Below are 26,916 nucleotides of genomic sequence, written 5' to 3' on the forward strand. Positions count from 1 at the left end.
TTTCAGCATCATGTACCCACAGGAAGGAGTTTCCATGGCCTCTGTGTGTCTGATCCATAGTAATTGACTATGAATAACATTTGTAGTAAGATTTAGGATCCTGAAAAAATCCAAATAGTCAAAGAACCATGCTGGTATGTTCATCTTACATGTATACCTCAGAAGGCTTCGATCAAAATCATTGTCAATGAAATGTTTCATAGTTCCTTTCTCAGTAACCCGTTTCTCAGGGCCGGCCCTAAGGCAAGGCTGGGTGGCGCAATGCGCCAGGGCGCTGGGCCGCTGGGGGGCACCACGCTGCTGCACCCGCGGCAGCCGCGCTGGGAAACGGGGTGGGTGGGGGCGCTGGATCTTTGCACCACGGTGCCAGGGCGCCAGATATGCTTAAGATGGTCCTGCCGTTTCTTTTAAGGTTTTGTTGTGTGGTTCCCACACCACTACGGCAATGGGTTGGCTGCTTTATGTGGGATTCTTGTTGCTTATTGGAAATATCTTTGTTTTTTTTGATAGCCAATAATGATGTTGTGCTCTGTTCTGTCACATCTGTTGCTGTTCATGAGCAGACAGCATATAGCCCTGTATGACACTATGGCAGTAGACCAGTTCTAATTTAAAACCAACCAGAGTGTGGGAAGCTGGAACAGGGAAAATAGTTCAAGAATATAATGCACATTTAACCTGGCAATTGTCAAAGGGCTGCATGTATCTTTCTGCATAAACATTTATTTGGTTGTTGACCAACTGCAAAATGGCAACTTCATACAGTGTAAATATAAACTATTTCATTGAATTTTCATCCCCCTAGTCTAGAAAGCTCTCTTTCATTTCCATTCTTAAAAGCATAATGTAGCATGCGCTATAAAAAATATACAAAATTCCACATAGACTATAGTTGCCTGCAGGGGAAGAAAAAGACAGGATATAACGAGTTGCATAAAATCATAAAAGCATTAGACTCAAATATCTCACTAAAGGTTTCTCTCTGAAATAAACTGCCTTTCACCGTCTCTCCTTAAAGATAAAAAAGAGTTGGATTTCATGGGCTTCTTGAGTAGACGAATTTAAAGAACTGGGGAAACCAGCAAGAGATTGTGGTGCTTGCCTCACATATCTTCTCTAATGGGAGAAAACTCTTAACTTATTTTGCTGATTTTAGGACACTGGGGGTGAGGGCCATAAAGGTTCTTGACTTCATATTTATTTTGAAAATGTATAAAATGTTTCACAGCTTCAGGACATTGAAGTGGTGTGCAAGATATGAAGTAACAAAGTGTAGTAGTCAATTAAATTTTACTCAGACTATGCCCATTGAAACGAATGAACATGACTAAGCTAGGGTCATACATTTCAGTGGTTCTACTCCGGGTAAAACCTGAATTAGTCCCCCCCCCCTCAAGTTTTAATAAACAATAAAACCAGAGGGTTTTTTCCAGCCAGGTGAACTCTCTGGAGTTCTCTGGCACTGCTTAGGTGGGCGCCATTGCCACCTTCTTTTAAATAAAAATAAAAATAGAAAATTAGCCTTGAATAAAACCACCTGTAAAACTATAAACTCTAAAACCATGTCTCCAAAGTACAATTTCAGTTCCACAAATGATTGGGTCACATCTCAGGGAAAGCCTTCTTAAACAACAATGCTTTCAGTAGGTGCTTAAACATCATCACATTAGATGCCTATCATAATTTCAGCTAGTAATTTGATTCTAGAAGGCTGGAGCTGCAACACTTAAAGGCCTGGTTTCCAGTACAAGCTAAGCTACCTTCTGGGGCATGTGGTTCTCTGCAATGCCTCATTTGAGGAGCACTGTTGCCAGGCAAGGATATATGGGCAAGACACTTGGCAGAGGACAAGTATGTCTTGCTTGGACTACTGCCATGCACTCTACGTGGGGCTACCTTTGAAGGTGACCCGGAAACTACAACTAATCCAGAATGTGGCACCTAGACTGGTGACTGGGAGTGGCTGCCAAGACCATACCGGTTTAACACTGGTCCTGAAAGACCTACATTGGCTCCCAGTATGTTTCCGGTGCTGAGCTTTAAAGCCCTAAACAGCCTTGGCCCCAGTATACTTGAAGAAGCATCTCCACCCCCATCGTTCAACCCGGACACTGAGGTCTAGTGCTGAGGGCCTTCTGGCGGTTCCCTCACTGCGAGAAGTGAAGTTAACAGGGAACCAAGCAGAGGGCCTTCTTGGTAGTGGCACCCAGCCCGTGGAATGCCCTCCCATCAGATGTCAAAGAAATAAACAACTATCTGACTTTTAGAAGACATCTGAAGGCAGCCCTGTTTAGGGAAGCTTTTAATATTTGATGAATTACTGTATTTTAATATTTTGCTGGAAGCCGCTCAGAGTGACTGGGGAAACCCAGCCAGATGGGCAGGGTATAAATATATTATTATTATTATTATTATTATTATTATTATTATTATTATTATTTTATTTTGAAGTTGAACTTACTTTAACAGTGAAAATGAAAAGAAAAACCACAAAACACTGTGCCTTTAAAAAGGTCTGAAACTGAATGATAAGTTATCAGTATTATACATATTCAGAATCACAGCCTTTTTTAAAACAGACTGGCATCTCCTCCCTACCCTGCCCACATTGTGATCCCTGCTGCCTAGTGATACAATTTGTGAAACCATTGTATGCATCCTATGATAATACATTCATTTGTTCTTTTCAAAGAATGAAGTTTGAAGTAAGTTAGAGAAGCACATTACTGAACTTAAAATGGTAATGTGTCCTTTTGTGATGAATGATTTTCTCTGCTTTCCTCATATTTAGTGGTTAAACTAAATGCTGATGAAAATTGCAAGAACAGAAGATTATAACAAAAATATATACATGTAATTCACAATAATTCCAATTTAAAAACTAATTAAAACTTGTTAATGAGGTACTTTATTATCTGTACTTGTACTGCAAAATACCCCCCTTAGTGCAACATTGACAAGATTCATTTGAGAGCAGCCATGTTGCTTTATCATATCTATATAATCATCATTTCAAAGGTTTTACCAGTTTGCTCATCCATTTTTTCTTTGATGTTGCAATACAAGGGGCATATCCAAAAATAATAGATTTTCCCTTGATAAGGCTTGGTTTTGTTAGCTTTCAGATGGCTGATTTCATCTTTGAAAATCTTAATCTTTCAATACCATCCCTCTGGGTATGACCACTTTGCAAGGTTCTTTTGAATATATAGTTTAAAAATGGGAAATATGAGAATTCCTGAAATTGATGTCCATTTGTATGGTTGTTTCTTTTAACTTTGTTTTTATCTGACTTCAGAAGGATTCAACCAAAGTAACCATGGCCATTTTTCTGAAAATGTTGCAAGTGTCTCTTAGCAAATAGCTGGTTTATCATTGACATTTTGTATCCCTATAATATACTAAATACATTTTTGTTACAAAGCATCACAGAATTGTAGATTTAGAAGGCCTCTCAAGGGTCATCTAACCCCCTGCAATGTAATGCAGGAATTACAGCCAAAGGATCCCTGAAGATGGCCATCAAACCTCTGCTTAAGTACCTGCTATGAAGGAGAGTCTACTGCCTTCCAAGCTAGTTCATTCCACTGTTGAACAGTTATTACGGCCAGAAAGTTCTTCCTCAGGTTTAGTCAAAATCTCCTTGTAATTTGAATCCATTGGTTTGGGTCCCATACTCTGGAGCAGCAGATAACTAGCTTGCTCCATCTTCCACGTGGCACTGTGACAGCCCTTCAAATATTTGAAGATGGCTATCACTGTGATCTAAACCACTGAGCCTCTTGGGCTTGCCGATCAGAAGGTCAGCGGTTCGAATCTCCGCAACGGGGTGAGCTCCTGTTGCTCAGTCCCAGCTCCTGCCAACCTAGCAGTTCGAAAGCACGCCAAAAAAGTGCAAGTAGATAAATAGGTACCGCTCCAAGCGGGAAGGTAAACGGTGTTTCCGTGCGCTGCTCTGGTTTCGGTGTTCCATTGTGCCAGAAGTGGCTTAGTCATGCTGGCCACATGACCCAGAAAACCTGTCTGCGGCCTGTAAAGTGGATGAGCACCGCAACCCCAGAGTCGTCTGCGACTGGACTTAACTGTCAAGGGTCCTTTACTTTTTTTTTTAATCATATCGGCAGGCAGTCTTTTCTCCAGACTAAACATACCCAACTTCATCATTAACCTTAGCCACCCTCCTCTGCACGTATTCCAGCTCTTCAATATTTCTCTTAAACTGGGGTGCCCAGAACTAGAGACACAGTTTCTCCACGCGTTGTATGACCAGGATAGAATAGAGTGGCACTCTTACTAGCATTGATGTGAATACCATACAGTGGTACCTCGGTTTATGAACACAATTGGTTCCGGAAGTCTGTTCATAAACTGAAGCGTTCATAAACTGAAGCGAACTTTCCCATTGAAAGTAATGGAAAGTGGATTAATCCGTTCCAGACGGTCCGCAGAGTAACCGTTCATAAACTGAAGCGAACTTTCCCATTGAAAGTAATGGAAAGTGGATTAATCCGTTCCAGACGGGTCCGCGGAGTACTTAAACTGAAGCGTTCATAAACTGAAACATGGGTGTAATTGGTTCCGGAAGTCTGTTCATAAACTGAAGCGTTCATAAACTGAAGCGAACTTTCCCATTAAAAGTAATGGAAAGTGAATTAATCCGTTCCGGATGGGTCTGCGGTGTTCATAAACCGAAAATTCATAAACCGAGGTGTTCATAAACCGAGGTTCCACTGTACTTCTGTTTATGCAGCCTAGAATTTCTTTGCTGCCGCATCACACTGTTGACTCATGATAAGCTTGTGGTCTACTAAGGCCCCTAGATTCTTTTCACATGTATGCACTACTGGAAATCTAGGTGTCCCCCATCTTAGACTTGCTTATGCAAGTCCCAAACTAGGGAGCCTAGTAACCAGAAGGTAACATTTTGATGGTATTGATAAGGTCACACTTGCCATGTCCTCTCTTTTGACCCAGACACTTCTCGTGCACAAATTCCCATGCAATGAATGGTGTTTGTACAAGTCTACATATTTTCCTTTTCATTCCAGTTGTCCCTACTCAGTAGAAAGTTTTGGTAAATTGTGCTCAACATGAGTTACTTGTTGATAATGTGTGAGTAACAGCTGACATCCACAAGGCACCTTTATTAGTGGGGCTGTCTGGATTATTCTGACTCCAGCAATTTAACTCACTCATCTTGTTCTGATGTCTGCTTGCTTCAGTGACAGCTTGCATGTATTATTCTGTATTGTGGCAAGTTTGTTTATAGTGTTTAAAGCTGAACATATACTGTATGGAGATTGTTTTCCTTGACTTAGATCCAACTGTGCAAAACAACAACAACACACACACAAAAAAATCAAAACTATCATGGGTCTAATCTTGCAGAAATGAAACTAATATAGCATTAAGCCCTTAGTTTAAATATCAAACAGCCTTCAGGGATATAATAAATAATTGCTTATTTTTGTCAGTCAAATCTATTTCACCACAAAATAGAATAAACATTGTTTTTTCTTGAATTCTGAAATATCTGCTGACAAGTTCATTTATGTTCTGGTATTGATCTTCTCTATTTCTTTTTGAGTTATCCTGTGGTTTATTATTGAGCCTTGCCTTTATCTGGGTTTTCTGGCTACCTACCTTGCAATGTTTAATTCAACTAAATTGCAGGGTATTTGTAGTTTATCCACTCCTGTTCATGCTCCCCCTATTTATTCACAGTTACTTTGCTCTACATTTACACAAGCAGTTTTTTTGAGGATAACTGGGCTGCCCTGTGGGTGTTTGTTTTCCATCCTTTTCACATATGAAGATTTAATATGATAAAGTCATCACAATATGACTTTTACCTTGCGTGTTTCACATGGCGAATATTTCTTGTCAATGTTCTCCCTGTAGTGACACCTAGTATTTACCATATTTAGCAATGTGTTAGTTCTCAGGCTTTTACTCATACATGATAAATACTAGCTGTCATCTTGTAAGACCACATTCACAAGAAATATTCTCTTCATGAACAGAACATTTGAAATTCTCTTGTGATGACTTTGCTACATAAAAAGTGATGCATGAATCAGCCGTTGGATTTCTCTCTCTCTTAAAAACAGCCTGTGAGCATTGACAAGCTGCAAAAACTTTAAAAAAGACTACAATAGTATATTCCTTTCAAATTTGTGGGATTTGTGGAATGGGCAAGTAAGAGGGGGAAATGTTACTGACCAGATAGGTCACTGGGAAACCGCAGCACTGAAATTGTGAAATGGACAAAGAAGGTACAAGGATACAGAACAAATTCAGTGGCAATTGTCTAGGGACATGTTTCTCTATGCAGTGGGGTGGATATCGAGAGTTAAACTCAGCAAAGCTTTGCTTCTACTGGAAGAAGGGGTGTGATCTTCATGGATTCCTTTGCCTCCTGAAAAGTTGCTCCAATGGTTGGGAGGAACTCCATAGCAGCTGCTCTCTCTCTCTCTCTCTCTCTCTCTCTCTCTCTCTCTCTCTCTCTCTCTCTCTCTCTCTCTCTGTGTGTGTGTGTGTGTGTAGAGGAAATGCTAAGTTGATGAAAACCATCTTCACACTTCCTTAGGCAGGTAGTCTCTGCTGGATCTTTGTTCCTTGTCTGAACATAAGGAGCCTTCCCATTTCCAGAGTAGCTAATCTGGACCTACTGCTCAGGGATTACAGTGATTTTCAGTCAAGCATGTTGGTGTCACAAATGAAAAATGTGTTAAACTCATGCACTGAACTGTATTCACTACAACACTTACAGAAAAGTGTCTTTACCCCCAAGGACACACTCTTCTTCCATTGTCTCTCGAGACAGACTGATCCCAACAACTTGGGGGGTTAATGTTTTCTAAAGAAAGTGGATACGATCATGGAATTCATGTATTTACTGCATTGTTTCAAGTGTTGAAAAGTAGAAAAAGGGACCTCCAGAGAGTAAAACTCAATTGTATTACATGAATCATTAGGTTAATTATGTTTTCTATTTCACATTTCCTCAGAAAAAAGGCAATAATTAGGTACTCTACTAAGATTCTGCGGTACAAATGTGAAGATGAACCATGACCTGTGTTTTTGTTGGAAAGTACAATCTCATAACTCCCAAGAAAAGCTTTGGGGAAATTATTCTGTCTCCCCACTTCCCGTTGTGTTTCCACTTACCAAAAGCAATGTGGATTATGATCCTGTCATGACACTTGTCTGCATGTGAATGGATGCAAGTCAGATATTAGTCATGGTGTGGACAGGGGGAAACAATGTGGTGCTCACCAGATGGTGTTGGACTGCAGTTTACATAATTTCTGACCATTAAGCCGTTCTGACTAGGGATGATGGAAGTGGGCATCCAACACCTGGGAGGCTTCCACATTGGGCACCTCTGGTCTGTACAGTAAGGAGTGGGGAAACACTGACTAGCACATTTCCCCCATTGCTTATGTGAGATGTAGCTTTTGAGACTTGGTTTTTATCAAAGATACTAAAATCATGCTGAGAAGACCTCTTTCTGTGTTCTAGAACTTACTAATATACAAGAATGGATGTCACGCCAACTTTCTTTATGGCAGTCTAAACTTAATCTTTGAGTAGCAAAAGCATAATATGTGAGTGTCATCAAGATCGCAAGCATCCGTGTTACTTCTGTAGCTGTGATGCTGATTGTGGTGTTTTAATATTTTGGCACCGAGGCCAGCTGAACTGATTGGAACTGGAGGTAACCATATTAAATATCATTCCATTGTCTCACAATGGATGCTGTTGACTTCTTGAAGTCGGGAATAAACATGCAAGACAGTAGCAAGCACAGGGCGTACTGCGGCAAGACAGTTCACCAACAGTTTTTCTCCAGTTTTTTCACACAATTCTGCACATAACTGACCTCTGCTTTAGGGAAGATCTAACTATAACATTGCATTGTGTTGTAAACCATGGGTGCCACAAGTCACAGCAGGAGAGTCTTTGGGCCTTCCTTTGATGTATACTCAGGCATGCACATTGCATGGGTTTGCCTCTATAGACTGCAGGCCCTTACCTGGGTGTAAGCCATTTATACTCTAGGGGCCTTTTTAGAGAACTGTGCTTTGAAGAAGAAAGGGTTGCATGCATATGTACTATAGCAGGGATGTCCAACAGGTCGATCACAATCTACTGGTCAATCCCCAGGAGGTTTTGGTAGATTGTGGTTGATCGCTGGCTCCTCCATCCGGTCCCCTCTCACCCTGCCCTCTAGATTGCTAAAACGGAAGAAGGAGCTCTCACTGCTAGGCTGACTGTTTCATTAGTGATCTCTTGGTGAGCTACTTTTTTCATTTATCCCTTTCCCCTGCTCCCCCCCTCCCCGGCCCACAAAATGGGATTCAGGTCAAAGCTCAACAACTTTTACCTGAACCCTTGAAAAAGCAGCTTTCCTTCCTAAAAAAAGCTCAACAACTTTGACCTGAAACCCCCACCCCCCCCAAAAGGGGTAGATGACTGCCAGTTTTTAGTTGTGTGAGTAGATTGCAGTCTCTTGAAAATTGGCCATCCTTGTACTATAGCAAGCACCCCAGTGGTACAACTTCATAATTTTGGATTTGCTTTGTGGTGCACTCTTTTCAAGACTGATCCCTATTGGTGTAGATTTTTAGGGAGCAGAGTGTGCAACAGACCAGAATGGTCTACTGTTGCATTTGGCAGTCAAACACATTAATATTGGCCTTGTTCACAGAATAACTATGGTTTAAAGGTAAGCATGTAGCACGCCGGGAGAAAAATCACCGTTGCCACTATTAAGAGCTAATCCATGGTTTGACTCAATGTTAAATCTGAGCATGGGCTTAAGGTTTGACTCCCTCAAACAAACCATGAGTACTAAACCAAGAGCAAACCTTGGTTACAGATCATGGTTTGGTTTGTTGAGAGAGAGAGAGAGAGAGAGAAAGAGAGAGAGAGACCATGAGCCTGGGTTCAGACACAACTCTAAGCCAAACCATAGCTTAGATCCCAGTAGCACAGCAGAAGTGGGGAAGGCGCAAAGTGGACATAGCTTTGACCCTGAGTACCAGCATTCCACATGTTCTCCTTTAAACCATGGTTATGCTTAACTGAGGCTTCAAGTGACATGGGAACTGAGCCACTGATTGTCATATAGCCCTGCTTTGGGGTGAATAGCAGCAGGGTTTGAGGTGCATTAGCTTATAGGCTGACAAATTCTATATGCTCTGTGAGGCACTTTAAAAAACTTTGGCTGACAGGCACAGCCTACAGAAGGAACAAAGGCTGCAACCCACACCCACTAGATGAAGAAATGGCTTTCATTTTGGTGATTCATACAGGAAGACAGCTGAAATGTTTTATGCTGAACGCAGCTTCAACATCTACATTGTGTAAGAAGTATGAACAGCTTTAATATACTTACTGCATTTTGAAAATAGAAATTCGGGCCTGGAGCAGTCATGGATGGGCTTCAGGAATACTAATTGTTTGTGTACATGAATAAGCTTATAAATGGTTATTTCTGAGGGTTTATTTTGCTCATCAGTGCCAGTATAAGAAAGGGTGGGTGAATTATTATATTACCTACACAGCCTGCTAATGTGTTCAGGGTTTGATGGAAAGTGCCTTTAACTTGCCATGAACTCCTTCCCTACTGAGCCACCTCTACATTTAATGTAGGCAAAGAGCCATTACACTAATCCACTGTGCCATCATATCTCTGGAGAACACATGTAAGCAATTGCATTGAATATTCATATTTGATGCAGGATGTATTAAAATTTGTGTATTTGGCACTATATACAGCCAGAGTTTTGGATTGGTGGCACTTTCAGCTTTGTTATTTTTAATTGTGCAAGTTTTTTTATTTCAGTAATGCCATCTATGCTGCTCATATTAGGATTTGGAGGGAGGGGAGGGCAGGGCAGAGAGAGACAGAGAGACCTAACAGATTTGGACTTTTCCACTTTGTAATCCATGTAAAATGGCAGAAAACATAATGACCAGTCATTTCATTTGTTTTGTTTTCCAATCAGATCCGATTATATGCAAGACCTGATGCCATCAGAAGAGGATCTGGGGATTATGCTCTAAACATTACTCGGAGACTAGTTGAGTTTTATGAAGACTACTTCAAAGTGCCCTATTCCCTGCCAAAATTAGGTAAGCTTGTCAAGAGGAACTGAAAGATCAGAGTATGGAAGGCTAAAAAGAATGGTTTAGATCCTAATATAAGTTAACTTAAGGAAATAAATTTCCCCTCTGGCGGGTCAGGTCTGAATAATGTGGGATGGGATATGCAAGGTCAATTGCCTAAAATTGGGTGGATCTTGGCCTGATTTTGTAGGGTTCTCCCCTTTACCCTCTCCCATATTTCTTAGGAGGGTCCCTGATCCTCCAGAGTTTTTTTCCTGGGGGCAGAGGTGGATGTAGGAGGGAGGACAGGAAATTGCCTTCTGTGAACTTCCTTGAGTTTACTTATCTTACTATCCAAGCCAGTGAGTACTACATTCATTTTCTAAAAAGTTGAATGAGCAGGGTGGTCTACCTGTAGTCTTGTCTTAAACAACAATCCAATGGTATGGGCCAATCAGGAACATTGCACTTAGTTGTTCAGAGAAAGAAAGCATGTATATATGTTTGTGCACATGCTCAGAGTATTGGGTTTCCCTTCCATTTGAGCTACGTTTTGTTGGCGCCTCTTCTATATAACTCCCCCACTTTAATCATGATAAATACTTTACTGTAACTCTGCTTCTTGAAGTGAATGACTCTAACCTTACTTTGCAGTTCAGCCAGCACAAGCCTCAAAGTATATGCTCTCTTCCTTTGTTCTGTTAGTACTCTACTCTTGTACGCTGGAATATTTCAAACTGTGTTATTATATGTACCCTCTTTAGAAGCACATGGGACCAAGATCCAGAAAACACATTACTCAGCAGCTCTCTTTTTGATCACAAGTGTTTTCTGATTTCCAACCACAGGTGTTCCTCCCTGGAATGCAGGTGCTCCTTCATTAAAGCACTAGCCTGCTGAGTAGCATCATTCTAAGCCTTGCAACTAATGGTGTGGCAGGAGATACATTAATTTATACTGTTCCAAGTGGGCACTTTATGCATTTTTAATAAGTCTGAGATTGTATTTCTTTTCCCCCTCTCTTAATTGTTTTGTTGCATGTAGTACTGTGTTAAAGTCAAAGTAGCTAACATGAGATTGGACTAACTCTAGCTCATTGCTTTGCATTTTCATGTCTGTCTGCAATTTGTCCTGCATAAGTGTTTGTCATGAAAATATGATGCAAGTCGTTGACCTATGGGGTGGGGGAGTCTTTGCAAAATTAGCATAGAAGGTAAAAGGAAAACATAGTATATTTCTTAATTGGCAGAAAGAAAAGAGTTGTTCACTTAAGGAGTCTGAACATGGTAGTAGATAAAGAGTGGGTAATCTGGAAAATGCAATTTTCTATATCAATAAAGAGTGGTCTCTCATTTCAAAGTATTTTCTAGACATGATGGATAGTACACAAGTTAACTTACAGACCACATTATATTTAATAGGTGGTGCTGTTGGTAGCTGGTTTGTCTAATCAGGGAAGTGTTATTTTCCCCCATTCTGGTTGCAGTTGCATTCTTTCTAATGGATCAGCTTGGCAGTAAGCTCTGGCCCTTATTTTTTTATGTTGAGGGGGCATCTGTAGCTGAAAACACCTTTTACTGTCTTTTATATAAGTCTGGTGCACCAGCTCCTACTTCTCTCTAATCACGGTTCTTTGTGCCCAGATAACATCTATGTTAGAGTACTGCTGCCTTTGCCAATCTGGTACTGCCCAGATGTTTGGACTGCAACTTCCATCAAACCCAACCAAGACAGCTGTGCCGGATGGGGCTGATGAGAGTAGAAATCCAAAACACCTAGAGGGCACCATACCTTGGATTCTACAGCTGTTTCAGGAAACCTGGAGCTAGATGATTAACTAAGGCTTGTCAATCAGAAGACACATCCTTAGTTTAAAAAGAAAAAGAAAAATCACTAGATTCCTTTTTGTTTCTGGGTACAATTCAAAGTTCTGGATTTAACTTTTGAACCCCAATATGACCCTTAGAGCTTGGTATCTGAAGACCTGCCCCAGGATTGTGTAGAGGGATGGGAATTCAAGAAATCTGAAGATAGCAAGAATGATTGTTTGTGGGAGTAGCTTGACAGACTGACATCTTTCTGTGATAGTTATGCTCAATCAACACTGGTTGCTGTAATACTCCTGTTTTGCTGAATAAATAACATGAGAAGTAGCGATGGGGTTTGTACCCACACTTTCAAAGTTTATTCCCACATTCATTTCAGTAAAATACTTTACTTTTGTACTGCCGGCACAGTAATTACAGTGAAGATAAAACTGCTGCTGTTTCTGTCTAGTTTTTGCCTGGGCGAAGAAAAACAGGCCTTCCTATTTTTCCACATAAAAAAAATGCTACATTTGAAATGGATATTTAACCACTCCTGATTCTAAACCATCCACACTGTTTCTTTTCAAGACTCTCTGTAAAACACTCCTGGATCCTCTGGCAATAAGTTGATAATAAACTACTGCACTGTTTATTAAGAAATAAGTGGAGAAAGAAGTACTGTTAATTAAGCCCAAATATATCAGTAGTTATATAACAGAGATGGGGAACCTGTGTTCCTTCAGATGCTGTTCGACTCCCAACTCCCATTAGCTCCAGCCAGCATGGCCCAGTGGTCAGGAATTATAGCTGTCATCCAGCAATATCTGGAGATGAACAGGTTCCCTACCTCTGGTAAAGCAGTGCACTAATAGTAATTACAGATTTTGTACTCATATGGGGAAAACCCCCACTACTGCTATTACTACTATTTCCTCTTCCTCTTCCTATACTATACTTCCGAAACCCCTTGGCATGTTGGTATGCCCTAGTGACCAGAGTACTTTAGTCCTGTTAACTTACTATGAATAACTACCATCAGTATTTATTTGTGTATGCTATATTTATTCTGGTTATTTTAGGTTGTTGCAGAGCATCTTGGGATGTTTCTACCTGTCACTGTGCACTTACTTTAAATTCTCTCGCCTTCCAAACACTGCACTTGTCAACAGATCCTTTGCGTGTTCTTGGTCTTTTTTTCGTAGTCTTTGGAGGAATGCAGCTGTAACTTAAAAGTTTGCATATTTTGTTTGCCTGCTTCCATAAACTGGACACGTTTAAAGTAGCTGCGCATGAGATTTATGTGGCAGTTCACACACTTGCTGTCAGTCATTGCAAGTGTGTAAATCAGGAGTCAGCAACCTTTTTCAGCCATGGGCCAGTCCACTGTCCCTCAGAGCATGTGGTGGGCCAAACTATATTTTGAGGGGGGGGGATGAACGAATTCCTATGCCCCATAAATAACCCAGAGATGCATTTGAAATAAAAGCACACATTCTACTCAAAAGGACACATTCTACTCATGTAAAAACACACTGATTCCTGTACCATCCACGGGCCGGATTGAGAAGGTGATTGGGCCGCATCCGGCCCACGAGCCTTAGGTTGCCTACCCCTGGTGTAAATTGTGTACTCCACTTGTCCAATGGACAATTATATCTGTTAACCAAAACCGTATATGAGAATTCACTAAAATTAATAGCAGACAAATATAACTCTGCAATTATCCAGTGTGTAGTGTGCCTTGCATTAAAAAACAAAACTAAACCATTCTTGTTCTAGATGCAGGGTTAAGGTAAACAATCTAAAATGGCAACTAGTTGTTTCTGTAAATATTTATGTGGAAGAAATTGCCATGAGCTTTCCCGAGATAGTGTTTGCTTGTAATGATAAGCCAGACTTTCTGCTAGGTCACTCCTGCTTCACTCCTCCCCTAGTGCGAATGGGATAAACAATCAGCACATCAACAATTAACCATGGCTTAAGGTTGTCTCTTGATTGTGGCTTGTTAAGCAGCAGCAACAAACCGTGATCTAAAGTACAGACACATAGAGAAGCCGGACTTCCTGATCTGTTTACTCTGCTTGTGCCGGGGGGCTGTGTGAATGCAACCACTGTGTTCATACATACTATGTGTGCCCATTTTAGTGGTGTATAAATGATGTTTCAAAATAAATAAATAATGTTCTGTTAATTGAATAGTGCATACTGAAATTATCCATGGATGAAATATATATCCATGTGATATGTATTGAAATTCATGAAATCTTGACCCAGAAATGATTTAGGTCAAGTAAAAAAAATAAAAAGCATATAGATATTTCGTCCATTTCATTTAAGAGAAATAGGTAATTGGGGAATATTAAGCTCTTTTTGAGATTCATACATACATTTTCTCAAGATTACTGTATAATGCTAGAAGGAACTGACTTTTTTTTTTAAAAAATAACAGCCTTATTTGGTGTTCTTAAACTAGGACTTAGTAGATGGGGGGGGGGGCAGGAAGAGAGAATTTTCTAGAACTTGCGTGAAATTGAATGAAAACATACAGGAAATATGTTTCTCAAATTATTATACCGAAGTTAAGTGCAGACTACAGATTTTCTAATGCAGTGACATAGAGACTGAAGCTATGAATCAGGCACTCAATTGTTTCTGTCATTAACTCACTTTTAATAGCCTCTTCTTAAATGAATTAATGAATAAATGAATGAATGTTTTCTTCCCCCATCATACACACCACTGCACATGTTCCCCCCAGAAGCCTTCCTTGGTCTCTGCCAAGTCCTGTCCTAAATGGAACTTAGGCTTGAAGGAAGCCTTTTGTACATGCATGCACATGTTTGCATGGCTATGCATGTGCAATTGTGGAGCATGCAAATGTGCCCATGGGTCCAAAAAGGTTGGGAAACTCTGTCCTACTATTTCAGACTCCCCCCCCCGAGCTTTGCAAATCTTTGTTGAGGACATTATGTGAAAGTAAGAATTATGAGCCAGTGACAAGAATAACATAAAACCTCTTAGAATAAACCCTGGAGTAGTTATTAAGTTATAACGTCCAACCCGACACATTTTGTGCAGTGTCAAAAAATTGGTAGCAGTGTGAAATAAGTTTTTGTGCAGTTGGAAATATGAGAGTTAATAAGGAGCTAGGTAGTTTCTTAAAAAAATAAATAGATGAGAAAAGATAAAAAGAAATAGAAAATGAAGATGAATACTGGTTCATTTGAAATTTTCATAACCTTATATAAATAGCATATTATGGCTCTAACTACTTGACTAGTCAAGGCAATTATGGACTTGGGCATTTATTGAACTCTGTTTTAACAGTGTATGTAAGTATGCAGCTGTTACATACCGTACCAGCACAAAGCAAACACAAAACTGAATATTACACAGTTGTGCCGTGGTACCTCCTTTCACATTGCGCTGAGTATGTTACAATTTATTTGTTTGGGATTGGGTGTTTTGAGTTGTTATGCTTGCAAGCCTCTGAAGAAAATCCCTTAAACCACAACTGCTGTCCTGCTGTGGCCATATTTTTGGTCCTCTGCTCACATATTTTAATCTACAGAAGCACTGATGCCCTGGGATCCCATTCGATGAGTGGTGGCATATTGTGATAGATGCAGATGTTCAGTCTCTGAACAAACGGAGTTTGTTTCCGTTGATGGACTTCAAGGTGACACTTGTGTAGATGAGATGCTCAGCAACAGCACTGTGACGCTTAGCTGCCAGAAGAAGGACCGTGAGCACTGTGACATTTCTGTGTGGATCAGATAATGCTAGAAAGTGAAACAAATGGAAGAGTGTCATCTGTGAACATCACTGCTGTTGTTGAGTTGAAGAATCTCCCCTACTCTAATGAAAGTTTGGTCAGATCAAATCAAGTTCTGCAAATAACACCTTGTGAACTTCCTCCTGGTTTACGGAAGGTTTCAAAAGGCTTTCCTTTGAGCAACAGATCAGAATCAACTTCAAAATGTTTATTCAAGAACTCAACAAGAGAGTCAACCACTTCATTACAGACAGCACCAACGTTTCTCCTATCAGATACACATATGGTTGTATTCCTTGTTTGTAGGTTTCCTCATCAGCTGAATTCCTTTCAGCATCACAGTTCCATATGCATGTGTAATAGCTTAATCCTTGAAAGCATTGACCAATCAAATGGTGTGCTTTCAATGCCAAGCGTTTTGATTCTGTTGATGTAGTCAACTAGGATTCACCCTGAGTATCATAAAGAAGCTATATTCTTCCATGGAGCCAAGAGAAGGCATGCAGGGAGCTTCAGCAAACTATGCAACAATGAGCTTGCAAACTTTAGAAATTACAAATATCTTCTGTCTTATCCCCCCTTTTCACATCACTTCTTTTAGACATTATATACAAAACATGAATGACAACCACATTGTTACAATCCACTTAAGATCTTATTGTCAAAGGCGAGGTAAGAGAATTTATGAGAAGCTAGAGAGTTTTCCAGTTTTCCAGACAGTTTTCCAGGTCCCTAGAAGGAATTTGGGGTGTGTTTCTCCTGGGAAACTGCCATTATGCACAAGTAAATTTGCATTCACAAGGGGTGCAGAGGGGAACTGTCAACGATCCTGAGGAACATGCATGATAAGAGGTTCATAGAGAACTTCGGACACAAGCCCATGACACTGACCAATAGATGGACTGCTCTGCACAAATTAAGGTGGTGCATTTTATAGTGTGACCAGCCACTACGCAAAGCATTTTCTTTTAAGTTTTCAAAAGGTGGGGAGGAGGCAGGAGCTCTAGGGCCCAACGGCTCAGGAATTGATCCCCATGGATGACCACACCTTTGCTGAGGAGCTGCAAAAATTGTGTGGGGATGCTGTGTGAACAAAGTTAGAAATGTTTGAAATTTTGAAATGTATGAATTTATAGCTTTATAGCTCCTGTTCTTATTCAGTACTCTTGTCCTAGTTTCAGCCACCAGTGATGTTGTTATGCTTGTACATTCATCCTACTAGACAGAGTAGATTGTGGGTTAATTTGGCTGCTTATTTGATTTTCCCTTCCTGGAAATGTTGTCAGCATTTCAGGGCTCAATTTGGGTCATGGACTCAGGACAAAGATCTCACAAATTCTTAAGACAGCTACTGGATAAGGTTACACTTAAAGTAATACAGTATTGAACTGCAGGGTGCTTTTATGGGATATCTAGAGTATTCTGCTGAGCTAGGTTCTCACAATTTGCATAGAGATGCATTGACATTTTATTTAATTATCTCGGGTTAGATTATATTTGTCTAGCTAGATTCAGTATCCATTTAGGAGGATCGAATAAATTCAGACATGATATGGACGAAGTACTTTGGGAAAGCGTAAGCTGAGGTTTATATTCTGCTATTTGACACATGACTGAAAACATACACTGTTGTTTTACTTGGAGTGCCTATAATCTCTTGGGAATGCTTGATTTGTTTCTAGATTGGGCAAATGCCTAAATTCAAATGTGACTAATTTTATCATTTGAAAGTATCTGACCTTAAAATTCTATTACCCTGCTCTGTTATGAGTTCTCTTGCTTGATTTAGGAGAGTAACCTTTCTTGTAAAGTTGCTAATAATTGTCTTTTTGTCAATTTACCACCACCATTCTTCTGTAGTGACTTCTGATAGTTGGATATTGTTGGGAACTAATAATCCTGGCTGTAAAGCCCAGTCCATGGAAAGGCAAAAGTTTAGTGCTAAGCATAGTAATAGTGACAAAATTTGATTCAGTTTGCACATTTATTTTTTATTTTTGTTCATTAAATTTGTATACCACCCCTTCACCCAAAGATGTCAGAGTGGTTAAAACTATAAAAATGCAAAATAAAAACACGAAATACATAATAAAAACAAGAACCAGAACAAAACTAAACAATACTCCCCCAACACATTTAAAAGGACATAGAATGTTAATTAGCTTAAGGCATGGTTGAAAAGGAACGTTTTTGTCTGGTGCCTAAAGATATATAATGAAGGCACCAGGTGAGCATCCCACAAATGGGGAGCCACTGCAGAAAAGGCCTGCTCTTGTGTGCTATCCTCTGGACCTCTAATGGAGGAGGCACACCTAGAAGGGTCTCTCAGGGTCATATAGGGAGAGGCATTCCTTGAGGTATTGCAGCCCTGAACCATTTTAAGGCTTTATAGGTCAAAAGCATAAGGGACCCAGGTGGCGCTGTGTGTTAAACCACAGAGTCTAGGGCTTGCTGGTCAGAAGGTCGGCGGTTCGAATCCCTGCAATGGGGTGAGCTCCCGTTGCTCAGTCCCAGCTCCTGCCCACCCAGCAGTTCGAAAGCACATCAAAGTGCAAGTAGATAAATAGGTACCGCTCCGGTGGGGAGGTAAATGGTGTTTCCATGCGCTGCTCTGGTTCGCCAGAAGCAGCTTTGTCATGCTGGCTCCCTCGGCCTGTAGAGTGAGATGAGTGCCGCAACCCCAGAGTCGGACACGACTGGACCTGATGGTCAGGGGCCCCTTTACCTTTAGGTCAAAAGCAGCAGTTCGAATTGGGTCCAGAAACTAATTGGCAGCCAGTGCAGTTGGGCACTCTGTACCACGGAGACTACCTGAGCCTCAAGCGACAGCAAAGGACCCCCAAGCTACATGCCCACTCCTTCAGAGGCAGTGTAGTCTCATCAATAGCAGGCAAACGCTCCATCCAGTCTAGGGAACCACCCACTAACAATGCCCCAGTCTTATCTGGATTGAGCTTCAGTTTGTTGGCTCTTCTCTTCTCAAGTCCATTATTGCAGCAAGACAACAATGGTCCAGCACATCCACTGCCTCACCTGCAGATGTGCAGGAGAAGTTGCGCTGTGTGTCATCAGCATTTTGGTGACAACGTACTCCAGAACTCTGAATGAGCCCACTCGGTGGTTTCATGTAGGTGTTAAACAGCACAGGGGATAAAATCAAACCCTGATGAACCCCACATTGAAGGTTCAATGGGGCTGCAGAACACTCTCCAAGCACCCCCTGGAAATATCCATCTGAGTCATATTTATTTTTTAGTTTATCAAAACACTTCTGTATCCTAGCACATTTTTAAGTATCTTTCCAAGTACTTGATAAGCTGTTGGTTTTCTATTTTTAGGAATATTGTTTCATATTATAAGTAAATATATCACATCCCACTAGTATACTGTAACTGCCTACGGATACGTGCTTTCATGAAGATTTACTAAACAAATACATGCCCTGATTTACAGTGGATACATTTACATATATTATCAAACTTCTGTCAGTAGGGTTGGTTTCTAGATGTTATAGTTTTGCCTAGGGAGGGACCCTGTGTGAGTTATATAAAGTTTACCTTTATTAAGGAAAAATTCAGACTCATATCTATACAAAAAATGGGAAGGGTGAGTGGGGGCTAAGGACATTGAACAGAATACTTATTTTCTGTAATTTCTAGATGTTTTTGTTTGGCTCTAGGGTTGGCAACTGTAATTCAAGAGGACATATGTACACATTTTTATTTCTTTTGTTAAGAATACCGGAGCTGAAAAATATAGTTGATGGTTTAGTTGATGGTCTTTTCATTTGTTATGTAAGTATTCTTATGTTTGTTTTTGTATGAAAATGGGGATCATAAACCCATAAACCACAAACACCGGTCAGTTTCAACATAAGCCAGATTCAAACCATGAGTTATGAGTTTGTTAAACTACCCTGAATTTGTTAAACCATGACACTGATTTTCATTTTCAGCAAAAGTAGAAACCACTGAAGCCCACTTTGTGGTCATGCAGGACAAATGGAGAAGGGAAAGATGTGAACCCAAAGTTCTCTAAGCTTCTTCCAGTCAGTGCCCATCATGTTAAAGCATATTTTAGCATAATGTGATAGAGTGGTCTTGGGTATTCAGCTACACAAGGGTTAGGGATTCAGGAAATTCAAGACCCCTTCTCATTTTCTGTAATGCTCAAAATGGAATATGTTAATACTTCAGACTTCGCAGGTGCACAAAATGTCACCATCATTAGCATCCCACCATGAAGTAGAGAAGGAGATGCACAATTCACTTTGGATATTGTGGAAAATATGAAAATGTCAGTTGTGAAGCCATTGTACTCGCTTTTCCTCCATATTTCTTTTAATACATGAAACTGCTTATTGTTACTATAACTAAGACATTATACTATGCAAGTATGTGCAGCTATATTGCATAGTATAGCTATATGTTTTATGTCTCTTTACATTATGGGAAAAATTGTGCCTTACAGTAATTTGATAATGTGATTCTAGAACAGAAAATTGGTTAAGGGGGGGGGGGACAGGAAAAATTACTAAGGCTTCCTTAACTGCAAGAGGGTATGTTAAATAAGAAAGAAAGAAAGAAAGAAAGATGCTTGTGTTTAGATAGGCTTTTACCAGGAGGTAGTAGTTATGATATTAGTTTACAATATTATAAACGGTATGTTGAACACAAACAGGGAATCTCATCTTTCTCAAAATACAAATATCATTAGTCATAATTAATGGGCAGCAGATTTTATGCAGCAGAGTATCTTGTTACATAGTCAGCACAATTAACTTGAACAATCTATTCTATGGGGAAATTATGAGGGCAGTTTTCAAATGGGCTTATTGAAGGGTCAGAGAAGTTGTGAAGGTGCCTTGTCCGAAGTCAGACAGTTCATTCATCTTTCCCATTGTTGTCTACTCTGGCTGGCAGCAGCTCTGCAAGTTCTCAACCCTGCTACCCGAAACTCTAACACTAAAGATGTTGCCGATTTATGACTTTTTAGATAAATAGTTTAACATGTATATATAGCACTCCACCACAAGGATCCTATCATCCTGGTTAAAGTTGGGTGCTCCTGAAGTTCATAGAGGTTCACACCACTAACTTAAACATACAGTGACCTGCCCAACTGTAATTGCAGCTGTATCAGAAGTCGCTTCTGATGAGTTTTAGCTGTTCCCTGGTCATAGTTTTTTTTGTTAGTGCTTATATTATCTCTCTAGTTATAATAAATCACATGTATTTATTAGTCAGGCATTTAATATGGGACCTGCTGAATGCAGAACATGTTCTCTCCTATTGAACTACAGGGCCCTTTCACTACAGGGCCCTATTCAGAGAAACTGGTGGTGTTTAGATGCATGCTAAGGATTGTCAAGGAATACAACACCTTTCACAAATCCCTGTTAAAGATTATGCAAGTGAACAGTGGGTTGGGAAGCTATATAATACCTCTTGTGCTTATGTGTGTTATATATATATTTGATCTTCTTGTGGCCGTAGCTTGCAGTAAAGGCTAAATTAGCTTTTGATCCAAACTAGTATTATAGACCGTATTGTGATTCGTCCTTCCAAATATTTGTAGAAACTGTGAGGAAGCTTTTAAGTGATTGAAATATTTGAACTGTGAGCCAAATGTTAACAACACTACAATAAAATAAGGATGCTATCTTCAAAGGATGCTTAGAAAGTGCTTGAAATTAGTTGGATATAAAAATGGACAAAGTGTCTCCTTTTCACATTTGGATACAGCTGAGTGAAAATCCAAATCCAAAAGAATATAATCCTTCCATATTATTTATCGTTCTAGTTTGAAAGCCTTTCTTCAGTCTAAATAACATGCATTTGTAACAATAGCAATGTCCTGAAATGGGAGAAAAATCAAACAATAATAGTCAGGATTTCTTATATAAAAGTTATTTTTGTGGTGCAAGGATCAAAGTACCTGAGATGAATTAAACCATGATAAAGTTTTGCAGATAACACAAATGCTGTTAGTTTTCTTTTGCCTTGAAAGGCTGCACTGCCTATATACTTATCTAGTGAACGTGCTCCTGGATAGAATTAATCCATATACCAGGCAGTTTTCAAAGCTGCATTCTCAATGGGCATTATGCCAGTAAATAAACTTATCGGTTCACCCTTTGTAAGTTCATTTGCCAGTTACACAGAAAAGCTTTGTTGAGTCTTCTTTTTCTAGTACTCCTCCTCCAATATGTGACATAATAGCTCAGTTCAGACACTTAACCCTAGATTGTTCTAACCATAGTTCAGAACTTTGACTTGAGCTTTCAGATGATTAGGCAAACCATACAGTAACTGCTTAGATGCTTTCATCTTTCATTGCTCAGCATTCCATTAGCAACAATCAGCAACCTCTGGTGATGAAAGACAGCTATAACTGTGATATGTTGGTTATGAAATATCACACCATAGTTGGTGGAGATCATAGTTTGCAAACCCATTTTAAACCATATTTTCGGTCTGTCAATCTAGCAGTTCGAAAGCATACCAGTGCAAGTAGATAAATAGGTACCATTGTGGCGGGAAAGTAAACGGCGTTTCCATGCGCTCTGGCACTCATCATGGTGTTCCGTGATGCCAGAAGCGATTTAGTCATGCTAGCCACATGACACGGAAAGCTGTCTGTGGACAAACACCGGCTCCCTCAGCCTGAAAGCGAGATGAGCGTTGCAACCCCATAGCTGCCTTTGACTGAACTTAAGCATCCAGGGGTTCTTTACCTTTAAACGATATTTAAGCTTCAGTTCTCTTAAGTGAGTCAATGTTGAACCAAGTCTTAATGCTCATTCAGTTAGACTACTTAACTGATTCAGTTAGTTCAACCCATCTGGCGGGTACCGGCTTGGGGAAGTCTGAGTGTGATACCTTGGTTTAACGCCAAGTGACCAGAGCTGAATTAATGATAATGGTTATAGTAATATAGGATGTGACTAGATATCATTGGTCTCTGACATGGCATGGTTTTGGTTTCCCTTCCTTGTAAGAAGCCACAGAGGAAAGACAGGAATTAACTGGGGCGTGCCAAGGTGAAAAGGGAACTGTTTGTTTTATTTTTACTTTTGAGAGGCTGATATCCACAATGATTCAAAGATTTTGTGAGTGTGAACTAGCAGCTAGATCAAAATGATCTCTACCCAAGTAAACTTTAAGTTGTATATCTCTTGTGGATTTATTCCTACCACTGTTAGAAACTTTTTAATTGCTGAACACTTCAGGTGCCCTCTGTTGTTTACTAGCTTCTCAAAAGAACCCAGGATGACTTCTCCTTTTTAGCCAACTAACTGGATACTGCACAGCATAGGATACCAAGCCCTCAGGCTTAACCAAGCAGTCTCTTTTGAAAGTGAAAAAGCAGTCATGCAGCCAGCTCTAAATAATAAGAGCCGTAATAAGAAAACCACAATGAGAAAAGATACATTGCAGTTAGTAAATAATAATCAGCTGTAAATATTTGAGATGCAAATTTCTGTGTTTGCTTAATATTGTCTACTAAAGTGTGGGTCTCTGCCTTCCACACAGCCTGTCCCTGATGACTTAAGAAGAAAACCAACATCTCCTGAAATCTGTAGTCCATTCTTTAGCTTCCGCATTTTAATGAAAGTAAATATTTTTATATGCAGATTTAAACAAATTTATTTGAAATACAGTAGATGGTCCAATGCTCTTATTAGAAATAAGGTTTGCAGTAAGCAAATATCCTTTTTAATGGTCTGATATAGGCAAGCATTTTCTTTTGCTGCAGTACATTATGAGGTCAACAATGACCTCATATTCCCAGTTGTTGTGAAAATATTTGAACTCGTATGTTTCTTAAGGCCGGTTCACATCAGCAAGTCCATTTATTCTTTCATTCAATCTATCATGAGAAAGTGTAGAGTGTAGAGAAAGTATCAGTGGGAGAGTATTAGTCTTAATTGTGAGTGATCTTTTATAAGACAATGATGTTTTTTTGCTTCATTTATTTGGTTTTAAGAGTTGCACAATCTGTCGCAAACAGATGGGACAAGGAGAAGTACAGAGGTATGGGAGGTGGAAAGTAGATAGTTCAGAACTGAGTAATAATAATAATAAATACTTGTAGCCCACGATACTGGTGGACCCTCATCTAATTAATACATATGTTGATAATCTCATTTCTTAGTATGAATCATTGGAACATCCTGCAGTTTTCTGTATTTAGCATGAAGGTTGACTAAATATTGGATGCCACTAAATGTTGTTTTCCCATGAATATGTTTCTCTAGCTCTCATCAGTCATGACCAATGTGCCCACCAGATGTTCATGAACTCAAACTCTCTTCAGCTATAGCCAGCATGGCCAATGGGCTGGGATGATGGAAGTTGTAGTCCAACAACATCTGGAGGGGCACCATGTTGGTTGCTCCTGCTTTAGTTAGTTCTGCTTGGATGAATTTCAGCCACTGAGACCAGAGTACGTTGACTCAGGAGTCTAGGGCTTGCTGATCAGAAGGTTGGCGGTTTGAATCCCTGCAATGGGGTGAGCTCCTGTTGCTCGGTCCCAGCTCCTGCCCACCTAGCAGTTTGAAAGCACATCAAAGTGCAAGTAGATAAATAGGGACCGCTCCGGCGGGTAGGTAAACGGTGTTTCCGTGCGCTGCTCTGGTTCGCCAGAAGCAGCTTTGTCATGCTGGCCACATGACAAACATGTGGACAAACACCAGCTCCCTCGGCCTATAGAGCGAGATGAGCACCGCAACCTCAGAGTTGGACATGTCTGGACCTGATGGTCAGGGGCCCCTTTACCTTTACCTCATGTTACAAACACCTCAGGTTACAGACTCCGCTAACCCAGAAGTAGTACCTCAGGTTAGGAACTTTACCTCAGGATGAGAGCAGAAATCGCATGCTGGCAGCATGGCTGCAGCAGGAGGCCCCATTAGCTAAAGTGGTACCTCAGGTTAAGAACGGACCTCTGGAACGAATTAAGTACGTAACCAGAGATACCACTGTATATTCTTATATATATTTGGGTTAATAACAGCTAGCCCATACTACTACTACTACTACTACTAATAATAATAATAATTTGTTATTTACACCCTGCCCATCTGGCCGGGTTCCCCCAGCCACTCTGGGCGGCTTCCAACAAAACATTAAAATACAGAAAGAGTGTGATTGGTTGGGTTGAATAGATGGCGAATCCATGTTGCGAAAGGGAGTGGTCCTAGGTACTGTGATGAAAGTGACTGCGAGGCTGCTGCTTAGCACAACATCCTTGGATGCAAATACTTCTCGAACCATTGGCTTATTATTAATGTCCACTTCTTAGGTGATGGGACCTTGTCAGCAGCTCTCTGCAACTCTTCTTTTTAAACGAGGGCTTAGATTGCTTTTGGAGGAAAGAGTTCTTCTGTTTACTTCTGTCTCCTCTGATCTGTTAACTTTAATAACCACCGTGAAAATTCGCTTTCTAGAGGTTGGGAATGAATCAGATGCTTGTTTGGGAAAACAGCCCTTTAAATTTCATTTTTAATTCAGTTTCCTCCTCCTGAATGTCCGAAAAGCGTAGCTCCTGTGGCTGGCTCCTCCCCCTCCTCCTGCTGCTGCTGTGGAGAGTGGAAGCAGCCTCCCAGTGGTGGCAGTACCTGAAAGAGGCACAGGAAGAGCCGCTGGCTATTGAAACCATACAGCAGCATTCAGCTCTGCCCCTTGCTCCTCCCAATGTCCTGATGATGCCTGTTGAATTTTGCTCCCTGCATTGCCCTCGCAAGCTGGCGCATCTGCTAGAAACATAGCATACCAGCTATTTGGCAAAGAAGAGAAGGGCTAAATCCAAGTCACAAAGAACATGTCAACCTGTTAAAACAGTGTGTGTGTGTGTGTGTGTGTGTGTGTTTCTGTTAAATTAGGCTAGAGCTTATTAGCAGAGCTCACTTGTGTGTGTGATTCTCCACATTAGGGGGTTCATAGGGAGCCTGCATTTGCTGCTGTGTGGATCAGGGTGTATGACTTCTGAATAAATTGAAAAAGGAAGCCATATGGCACATCAAGTTTTGAACAACAAAAAGCTTTATATCAGACATGTAGGAATTTAATTGCCACTATCATTTGTCTTTAACTAAGGCAGCAATATAGGCACTGGGTGGTATTGGGGGAAGTTTTACCCAGAGTAGACTGACTAAAATTAGTGGACCTAACTTAGTCATGTTCATCAGTTTCAACAGATCTACTTTGAGTTGGCTACTGATATCAAACAATTCACTTTGACAACCAATCTAGCATAGATATAAATTATAAGTATATGAACGTACCAGATTAATCTAATAGTTCTATAGAAGTGCTTGGTAAAAAAGATTTTCCCTCTTCCTTGGTCTTGGAAAGCCACTTGAACATTTGAGCCCAGTCTTCCAGCTAAACTATGAAATGAACTATGACTAATCTTACTTTTTAAAAGATCGCTTGAATTCTCTGCAAACCCTTCCATTGTCTGCAAAAGTTCTATTTTAAAGTTCAAAGTACTTGCAAAACCAATAATTTTAGTCTTGTGTTCAGAGTAATATATTTGAAGAGAAGCTGGCAGCCATAATTTCTGTCTAAGGACTCACTCTCTTGCACATACGTGGAATATTCTCTAGATGCATACTGAAAACATATACCGGTAAGCAGTGAGGAAAAGGAAGAAGAAAATCTTACTAAAATGTCAAATGTGTTTCACAGTAAATGCTTTTGAAGTATGAAGGATAATACACAATATTATTGATACAGTTCCATAAATGCACATGCTATTTTAAAGAGTTTAATAAGCAGAAGAGACTGGTCCCTGGTCCAAGGAGCTTACTATCCTTTTCATTAAAAACTATTTTAGGACCCTGGGAAAATGTGGAAAGTTTATTTTAAAGAACATCTGGCATGATCCAGCTAAAAGCACTTCTACTGATTTCTAGGAAGGAAATTTAAGCATATGCTTATTTCTCCGGACAAAACCACTGAGACTTAAAACCACTGAGACTTAAAAGATACTTCACTTGGAATGGATTGTGCCATTCATTAAGAAATGGGAGACCTTTTGCCAAATCTCCCACCCATGAAGCTGTCATAAGAAAGACCATTATGATCATCGGAAGCACCTCCTATTAGAAGATAACATTACTTTTGTAGGGAATTTATTACATGTTTTATGTGTTTTTTATCTTATGCTGGTTTACTGTAGCAGAGAGAAGGAGTATATGTATCATCTGCT

At 40.2% G+C, this 26,916-nt stretch overlaps 1 protein-coding gene across 1 annotated transcript in view; it reads left to right on the forward strand.

Annotated features, from left to right (window-relative positions):
- Positions 1–26,916, forward strand: part of TRHDE (thyrotropin releasing hormone degrading enzyme) — a 208,590-nt gene that overhangs the window by 44,532 nt on the left and 137,142 nt on the right. Inside the window, exon 3 of the mRNA XM_035128521.2 lies at positions 10,017–10,143. Within this exon, the coding sequence (XP_034984412.2) occupies positions 10,017–10,143 (127 nt within the window). The remainder of the gene's footprint in view (positions 1–10,016; positions 10,144–26,916) is intronic.

This window comes from Zootoca vivipara, chromosome 10 (assembly GCF_963506605.1).
Source record: "Zootoca vivipara chromosome 10, rZooViv1.1, whole genome shotgun sequence".
Lineage (NCBI taxonomy): Eukaryota > Metazoa > Chordata > Lepidosauria > Squamata > Lacertidae > Zootoca > Zootoca vivipara.